Below are 9,107 nucleotides of genomic sequence, written 5' to 3'. Positions count from 1 at the left end.
GCAGATGGAGCTTGAAAAGTGGGAGATGGAACTCCGAAAAAAGGAGATGGAACTTGAAGAGCGTGAGAAGAATTTGGAGGAGAGAGAGAAGGACAATACAAACCAGACCCACGAGGTTTACTATGAGAATGAAGAAATGCCAATGGTAAGAAATTTTGTAAATCAGTAAAATATACTAATTGTAGTAATGTAATAAAAACATCTTGATGAAAAGATTATATTCATTTGTCCTCAGAGACACAAAAGCAGAATAACTATTATTCACAGATTTTTCTGATGTTGGTTTCAGTTACTGTATACATGTGTAAATTAGTGCCCTTTTTCAATAGCTATAGACATTGGCAAGTGGAAAAAGAAACAGAAAAATATGTTTAATGCAGTGGATTTTATGCTAAGGCAATGTAGCATACGTGCTTTAGAAAAGAGGGTTTTGCACTACACTTTGTCCAACTGTACTCTGGTTTTAAATAGGCTAGAGGTACCATACAGTGTATATGAAAAATTAGTCTACTTAACAGACACTTTTCTTCTCAGACTGGCATATAAATCACTTTTTCTTCATACTGTCATCTATGAAGACAAGTACCCCCATGGAGGTACAACTATTATCTTCTGTAAACATCTGCCAACATTCATTCAAATATACATGATATGTTTATGACACTCAAAATATTTTGTCCAGTCCTGATACAAAATGTAAGAGCATATGTACATTGTACTTCTGTTGCAAACATATGGGCCTAAGTATACCGCTTTACCAAACTTCTATGACCCTGATGAATCACAAAAGAAGGCCCCTACTTGTTGGTTAGTCTACTCTGACAAGATACCTACACACAGGTTTGTATAAGTCTTAATAAGGTAGCTACATGTGCACATTACATACTTGTACAGATGTTTTACATCATGAGAGTTATAGTGCCTTCTATATAGTATCAAGAGCATCTGTTATAGAACAGTTATGTACACAAGCAGTAATTGGGATATTTAGTACAGTAATAGGTGTTATATGTCTTTGAAAAAATGGATGAGCATAAAAATTTTCTCTTTGGTAACACAAGTAACATAGAATGAGATGAAGCAAATGGTTACTCTAGACCTTACTTTCAACATTACTTTTATGAGTCTATACTGCATAGGCCTAATTCTGAACTTTTTGCAACCAATGTTCCACTGCTTTTATTTTGGGAATTTTATCATGCATACTATTACTAGTACATTGTACATATGTGGAAGTACATGTGAAATGACACCCTTTTTTGGCCTCTGCCACTCAGGGTCAACATTGTGTAGGAATTCAACAGTATTTTTTTTAACACTCGAAAGCTACAAAACTAAATGACAACTGCTCAAACAAGATGCATAAGTGTGTGTCTGTAGATTGAGACTAACTGCTCTCCAGCTCTTGCATTTGGAATGGAGTTGGTGACACTTTAAGATAAACAGCAGGTATGCCCAAGGGGCTATTAACCTTGGAGGAAGATTAGGGTTCATTCACAAACTCTGTGGAAGCCAGATATCATCCTGGGGATTCAATTTCATCTCACCTCCCTGATCATTCTTCTTTGTGAAGTATGTGTCCACAGGAGCCTTGTATGTCTGGGAGTGGTCCTTGGGTTTGAATTTAAACTCAGCCAAGTTGACCTAGTAAAAAGCCCTGCAGCAGCTGTTATATGCAGGATTGAGACATTTGCCTGCTGTAGGGATGAATAGTAGCAAAGGCAGATTCATGATCCATTCCATGAAGAGGGAGGGGAGGCTTTACAAAATTAGGTTTAATAGTTACAACTACCACTGTGTGCATGAATCTAATGTTTATTGCTGGCTGTAGTTCATGTCCAGGTAATCATTATGACAGTGATATTAATGCCATCCCTCTGTTGTAAACCAATCCACATGGTGTAGGAATGGGGCAGTCTTGCCTCCATACTAATAATACCCACATGGGTACTGCCTTTAAAGGGAATCCAAACTTCATAGCAATGTGGATTGAGTGAAAGAAGCAACATTAATAGAACACATCAGTGAAAGTTTGAGGAAAATCGGACAATCGATGCAAAAGTTATGAATTTTTAAAAGTTTTTGGTGTTGGAACCACTGGATAAGGAGATTACTAGAGGTTGTGACATATGTGCATGTGGACAACAATATAAGGAAAATATAAACAAAATTCCACAAAAATTAACCTTTCTAGCATAATGACAGAGCACTTGACTAAACGCTTTCAGAAAGCAGGGGAAATAATTGCTACCCTTAACATAGAGTACAGGTATGTCAGTATCAAGTTGATGGAATGTATGATTTTCATGAAAAATTAAATTTTGAGAAATTCTTATATTTATATTCTTATATCCACATTGCTATTGGGGTTTGAGTTCCCTTTAAAATGAAGGTTCCCCCCCCCCCCCCCCGCTTTCCATAGGCCATGTTTAAAAAACATCAACAGGCCATAGATGTCAAGTTAAAAAAAAAAATTATGAGTGAGATTTTCGTGACTCGGCGTCTCGGCGCACATGCATGTGCGTGAGCGAGGGAGCGAAGCAATTGAGTGAGGGGAGGGTGTCTGAGGGGAGTGTCCGCCCTCCCACGGTTGGGAGCTTTTTCAATTTTTTAGCTCTTTATGGTGCAAGCTAGTGCATTAATAAGTGACTATTTTTTACTTATTTTGAAAGACAAAAGGGAAATATGCCTTCAATTGCAACTCTTACTTTGATCCTTTAAGCTATGCTCCCAATGCGTGAGAAAAATGGGTGTCATGTATGAGATCGTGAGACAGACCCTAAATGCTTGAGTCTCACTCACAATGCGTGAGACTTGGTAGCTCTGAACAGGCCCTCCTTCAGCCCATGTTTCTCTTCAGCTCATATTTCCATATAGTAGAGATTACAGATTTTTTTGTTTCTTTTTTGTTGGTGTAGAACCAATAGGACCTATTGTATGCTGTGTAATGAATGTGCAATGAATTTTAGTTTTCTTTGCAGTCATACATGAAAATGGTCTTGTATCACATCCACGTGCTTTTTGTCATAGTGCAATCTGGAAGTCGCTGGTATAGGTCTACTTCTTTAATGGGACAGTGTGATTTAATCAAGGCATGAAGATTGCATGTTTATGTGACTTTCAAAGTGGTTAGAATTGTGTTTATATTATCTTTCTCATAGGAAGTAGATGATGATGCCAATGGAATGGAAACTACATCCATACCTCCTGTAAGAACCTCAAATAAGCAGGACTCTAACAAGGTAAGAAGTCTTTGATATTCTGAAACCCTGATATTGTGTGTTACATAAAAAGATGTTTTAGTTTATCCATTACCATTTAATTTTTATCATTTTTTTTTTGCACTTGTAGCAGTGCCAGTGGTGCGTGTAGTAGTCTCGGCAAACGCAGACTTTTTCTTTGACAAACAAGGGTTTGTGCCTGCAAACTAACTTTTCATAACAAGTGGTAGCTCAGGTGACGCTGATCGCTATTATATCAAAGTAGATTGTTCTGAAGCAGATGAGATGAAGCAAAAAATATTTTTCAAATAGAGGTAGAAGCTTGAGGTGAAGCTTTCATCTGTTTTGCTGTCTATGATGGTTTTTATATATTCTGAACATTGTAATGCTATTTCGAACCATAATAGGTTTTTATGGAGACATTTTTCAGAATGCACCATGAATATTTCTCTAAAAAAAAATAGATAGATTTAAAAATGTTTATGAAAACCATGTAGAAATTGATATCTTTCCCATATAATCAATATTTGGAGAAAATCAAAGGTGCCAGTATTGTATTTGGTTCAGGAGTTCAAACTATCACATTTTACGTAATATGTATTTGCACGCATCTGTTCCCAAAGACGTCACAGAGGATCAAATCCGAGATCGTGCTTACTTTTCTAGTTCCACTTTCTCTATAAACAAGACCATACATATGTAATATTAAGCGTACTAAGCAATGTTCCGTGAGTACAACTCAGTAGATTTGTTGCAAAAACCTCCAAAGTACAGATGCGGTCCAACAGGGCTGCCATTTTTATTGAATTTAACATTTCAAATATAAAATTTGATAGAGACATTGAATTGCAATAAACTTGACGTCATATGAATGAGAGTAAAACTTCCCAAAAGTTGATACAGCTTGAAATGTGTATTGTGATAATTTTTTTTTTCCTTGGGGGGGGGGGGGGGGGGGGAGGAAATCCACATCACTGTAATTGGAATTGTATGTTTTTGTATAATCTTTTCATTTTTTTTTCAGCACAAAGGGACGTTATCACTTTGAGTTATGCGCTATATAAGCACTGTCAATTATTATTATCATAATTGTTTGTTTATTATATTTTTTGAAAAAAAGGAAGAAATTTAAAAATGCATGATTTAGTATTCATCAAAGAAGAACTGAAGAATTATTTTGAAACCTGCGATTGAGATTAAGATTTATTGAGCTTGAGGCATAATTCATATTTATGGAATTACAGGCAATGTCAAACACTGTTGAGAAATTAAAATCTAAGACTTGAAAGAAAAAAAAACATATTTATGCATAAATTTTGCATACGATGTGTTTACTTGGTCACATGTAAAACTGTAATGGTCTAGTGACTTGTAAGAACCTGCAAACTAACTTTTCATGCCAAGTGTTACGACGCTGGTCACTATTACTGTAACATTTCATCACAGTAGATTGTTCTGAGGCGGATAAGATTGAACAGAAAGTATTTTCCAAAAAGAGAAAGTAGCTTGGAATTTGGAACAAATTTTGCCAATGTGTCATATTTAGTGACAAATATAGTATCCACACAAAATTCAAGATGGCAGTAATTAATCGAGGTTGTCGTTCAAAGCATTATTTACCAAGAGTGCACGTAAAAATCAAAAACCCAGCTTTAGTTAATTCCTCAAACAAGTTCTAAGCTCTGAGTTAGGGATAGAACAACTAATGTACAAACTTAAGTCAGTATAATAAATGCTAAATACATGTATTGTTAGAAATACTAAATAGATCAGATAAGATTATTTTTTTTTATACTACGCTGTCAACAGTCATCATGGTTATGGTTTCTTGAAAAGAAATGGTCATATATCCGTATGTTTTAGGCTTTATTATAATTTTCTTTTACACGGTTGAATGTTTTGTGATACAACTAACCTGCACATATAAATCAAATGTGACTATCTCTCCCTATGGTAAACAATACCTTTAGTGTGTTGCGTCAAAGTTTGATCTTAACTTAAAACTTATAATTCGATATATTTTTTAAATCTTCTTATATTGCTATCTATTACATGTTTCTTATATACATCCAAACGATATTTTACTAGTGTAAACCATATTGAGGGTCTTTTTTTTTGTGGGGGTGGGGGTGGAGCTCATTCCAGTATTTGGGTGAGGCCCAATCTTTGATAAAAAAGAAATGCTTCTGTATCAAAGATATGCTTTTTTACTTGTATGTTACTCTGCTGTTGTACAAATGTGAATGAAGATGGTACACGTACATGTGTAATAATGTCTGATCCGTAGATGTCCTTGAAAGCCCTTCTGATCCGAACCCCCCCCCCGAAAAATCTGACATGGCAGCAATTTCTCAAATTTGCTTTTAAATGTGTTGTCAGTATATAGTTTGAATAAAACTGTCCAAATTGATTATTTGTGCTGTATATTCACATTAATTCACAAAGAAGCATGCTGAAACTGTATTAAACTACTGTTATTAGATTTTTCTTACATTGTTTTTAGGCTGATTTCATGTGGGTTATAGTGTCACAATTGATCTGAACTTATGCCATTGGTAGATGCTTTTCCATATTATATAGATATCAGGATCATTTGAGAGTGAAAATGTTCCTTTTCATTCATTTTAGAGTGACCTCAGGGATCACTCGAAGAGTGATGAGTGATTCCTAAGGCACGTCTCAACACTAACGGCCACCAAAAATGTATGTTGGGCCACCAAAATTTCAAAACTTAAGAATTTGGAAGCCTGATCGGGCCACCAAAAAAGGTTGGATATTTGCCTTTGGGCCACCAAAACTTAAAGTTAGTGTGGAGCCCTGCCTAAGGTCACTCTAAAATGAGTGAAAATGAACATTTTAACTCAAAAGTCACTCCAATTTCACTCTAAATTCACTGTTTTCTGTTATTCACTCCGTCAAAAGTAAAAACTTCCACTCGGTTTTTTATCTTTTTCAGGGAGTAGAATATCACTGGTTGTAAAAATGTGTCCATAAAAACCTAAGGCGGTTTACGATAGCACAACAGACAAATGTATCAAAATTGAAATTTAATCCTTTTAATTTGGCACAATACAGTATGTCAACTTTGATGGCTACCATCTTTATACAGTACGTATTTATTTTTTGAGTGGTTGATCTAAATTCTGTCTTAAACTATCTATAACAAGAATTAGATTGGTGCCAAGTTTCAAGTTACTACCTCTATTTGAAAAATATGTTTTGCCTCATCTCATCTGCTTCAGAACAGTCTACTTCGAAATAATAGAGATCAGTGTCACCTGAGCTACCACTTAGTATGAAAAGTTAGTTTGCAGGCACAAACCCTTGTTTGTCAAAGAAAAAGTCTGCATTCGCCAAGACTAGTCTTGACGTGCACATACCTTTTTATGACCAACAAGGTCTTGGGCACAACTAAAGTGGCCATTTTTACATAGTGAGTTTTTAAGTTTGAGACATACTCCTGAAGCAAAAATGGTACTGACCCATAATTTTCTCCAAATTTTAGTTATATGTCAAACAAAATTCTTAAAACGTTTCAAGATATCCTTCAGTCTTTCTCTGATTTATGCTGAATCAAGCATTTCATGTTTTACCTTTTTTCAGAAAAATAAAAAATAGTGTTTTTTCCTTAAAATCTCAATCCACTTATCACAATAGCCCACAAATATGGTATAAACTTGTAGAAAATGTTATTCTCTTTCACATGACATCACATTTCTTGAAATCTGATGTTCCTCTCGAATTCTATCATTCAAATAACAAATTCAGTAAATATGGTAGCTATCTTGGATGCCATCTTAGATTTAGAGGCTATCACAACAAATTTTATGAGGTAGACCAGTGGAATGTTGTTTGTTACAATAAAAACTTGAAAATAAGCATGGTCTACTTAGTTTGTAGAGAGAGTGGAACTCGACCTGTTTTTAGCTTTAGATTTTAGCTTATTTTTGTCCTAAGATGTTATTGTCATCACGGTGCAATTTTACAAGACTGTTGACAAAGATTCTTGCATGGTCACACACCAATCTGATCCATATTTAATGCATTTCTTGACAAGTGTTTTTCCTGTGTTAAGGAGTGTGCAAATGGACACCATGCTTTCACAGAAGGCCTCAAGCACCCCCCCCCTATCTACTCCATATTCAGGTGAGTGTAAGTTCCCAGGTTTTATGTTTTTAATGTTTTCCTTCTTATCAGGAACTTGGCAGCAGTGGGAAACAAAAGGACCATGCCACAGAATCATCAACAATGGTGCCACAGGAGGTAAAGATATAACAATTTTGTGCAGTCTTTTTAAGGATTGATAAAAAACATACATGTTTAATTTCTTTTAACACACAGCCTTGTCAAAACTTACCATCCACATAATTCAAGCTTTTCTCATTTCAAAATGTTTTCTTGCTCGGTTGTAACCTATTCAGCCATCTTTGTGAGAAAGGGACTGTCATTTGTTGTTTTTCATGTCGCCTTAAATGTCCCATTCACCATTGGGAGCAACGATTTTGAAACATTTTCTGGATATATCTTTTTTTTTTTAAAGCATGATATTATGCATAGATCAATTGAATCACAAAACATCCTACCATATAAATTTGTTGCAATAAAGTCAAAAATATAAGGAGATATCACTATATTTCTCATTAAACCATTACTGCAAACTGTTTAGTCTGGAAAAAAAAATTGTTACTATTCTTGTCCACATTTTGTCTATTTAACAATACTTATCAATTATATTGATCAAATTTGTACATTTGTTGTTTATATCCCTAAATCGCATTTTAGAATTATTTTGAAGCACGTATACTGGGTTTTTGTTAAATCTGCAAATAGCAAATTATGCCTTGGCAGTATGACGGTATTTTTTGTGACCTCGCTATCTTAATGATTTAACATGATCAGAAATAGTTTGGTCATTGTATTAGTCTGAAATGAAAGTGTGGTCTTAATATAAAATAGAAATGGTCATGAAGGTAGCAATTTGAATGTTGGATATGTACTTCATTTACAGTGAAGTTGAACTTCTCCTTCAGATAACTTTTTGATTCATTATGTGTAGAAACAAAAGACCTTCGGCTAGAATCTACTTAATTTGTATTCCTATTCCAAACATTGTAGCTTTCCATGCCCAACGGAAAAACGTGCCGTCAAGGACAGTGGGTGGCAGTCTTGTACGGCCGAAAAGCATCCGTTGGACGAGTGGCCGCCATATCCTCTGTCGACACTGCCACCGTGCACTTCTTGAGGGGGAACAAGTTAAATAAAAGGGACATTCAAGAAGTGCACAGCAGATTTTTGATATGTCCCGTGGCCGTACAGCACGATATTAAGAAAGACATCATTTCCATTCCCCACACTGTCCAACAAGATGTTAAAAGAGAAACTGATTTGTACATACAGACTTATATGTAAATCTCATCATGCTTAGTTTGCTATACAGCGTGTCCCAGAAAAAAAAAACCGGATTTCCATGCAACTTTTTACTATCGAAATCATACGTTTTCTTTATGAGATATACATCAATGGTAAGATAAACTTTTCTTCTTTCATTTGATGTACAACTAAATGTTCATTGTTCATGCATGACTGAGTTAGAGCAATGAAAAGTGGTGCTACCAAATTTTCATTTTCACGGGCAAATGGTGACTTTAAGTTAATTTTTCAAACTTTAAGCATTATGTTGTCAAAAAACAAAGTTCATAACCCAAATATTCATATTTTCTTCTTTCATATGAGACCTTACGCATCAAATATGAATAACGCATGCTTGAGAAAAATTTGTATGAAAACATACTTCATTTCTACCAATTCTACAGATAGTCGAAGGAAACAAGCATTCAGCTCTCCCAACTTAGCATTAGACAATGGGCTAATCTGCACCATTGAATT

At 35.1% G+C, this 9,107-nt stretch overlaps 1 protein-coding gene across 1 annotated transcript; it reads left to right on the top strand.

Moving 5' to 3' along the window:
- LOC139733438 (uncharacterized) lies at nucleotides 1-8,662 on the top strand. The gene is made up of 4 exons (XM_071644256.1): nucleotides 1-145; nucleotides 3,162-3,242; nucleotides 7,419-7,484; nucleotides 8,337-8,662. The coding sequence occupies exons 1-4, from the start codon at nucleotides 5-7 to the stop codon at nucleotides 8,628-8,630; spliced, it is 582 nt and encodes a 193-aa protein (XP_071500357.1). The 5' UTR covers nucleotides 1-4; the 3' UTR covers nucleotides 8,631-8,662.
- Nucleotides 8,663-9,107: the final 445 nt, after the last annotated feature.

Source organism: Diadema antillarum, unplaced genomic scaffold (genome assembly GCF_040938485.1).
Source record: "Diadema antillarum isolate AM-2024a unplaced genomic scaffold, OU_Dant_1.0 seq00000476_RagTag, whole genome shotgun sequence".
NCBI classification, from domain to species: domain Eukaryota; kingdom Metazoa; phylum Echinodermata; class Echinoidea; order Diadematoida; family Diadematidae; genus Diadema; species Diadema antillarum.
The sequence above is the reverse complement of the archived record's forward strand: the minus strand, read 5'-3'. Positions and strand labels throughout refer to the sequence as shown.

Coding starts and splice junctions, on each gene's coding strand:
- LOC139733438 (XM_071644256.1), top strand. CDS start 5: ATGGAGCTTGAAAAGTGGGAGATGGAACTCCGAAAAAAGGAGATGGAA. Junction 3,243..7,418: donor ATAAGCAGGACTCTAACAAG/GTAAGAAGTCTT, acceptor CCTTCTTATCAG/GAACTTGGCAGCAGTGGGAA. Junction 7,485..8,336: donor CAACAATGGTGCCACAGGAG/GTAAAGATATAA, acceptor CAAACATTGTAG/CTTTCCATGCCCAACGGAAA.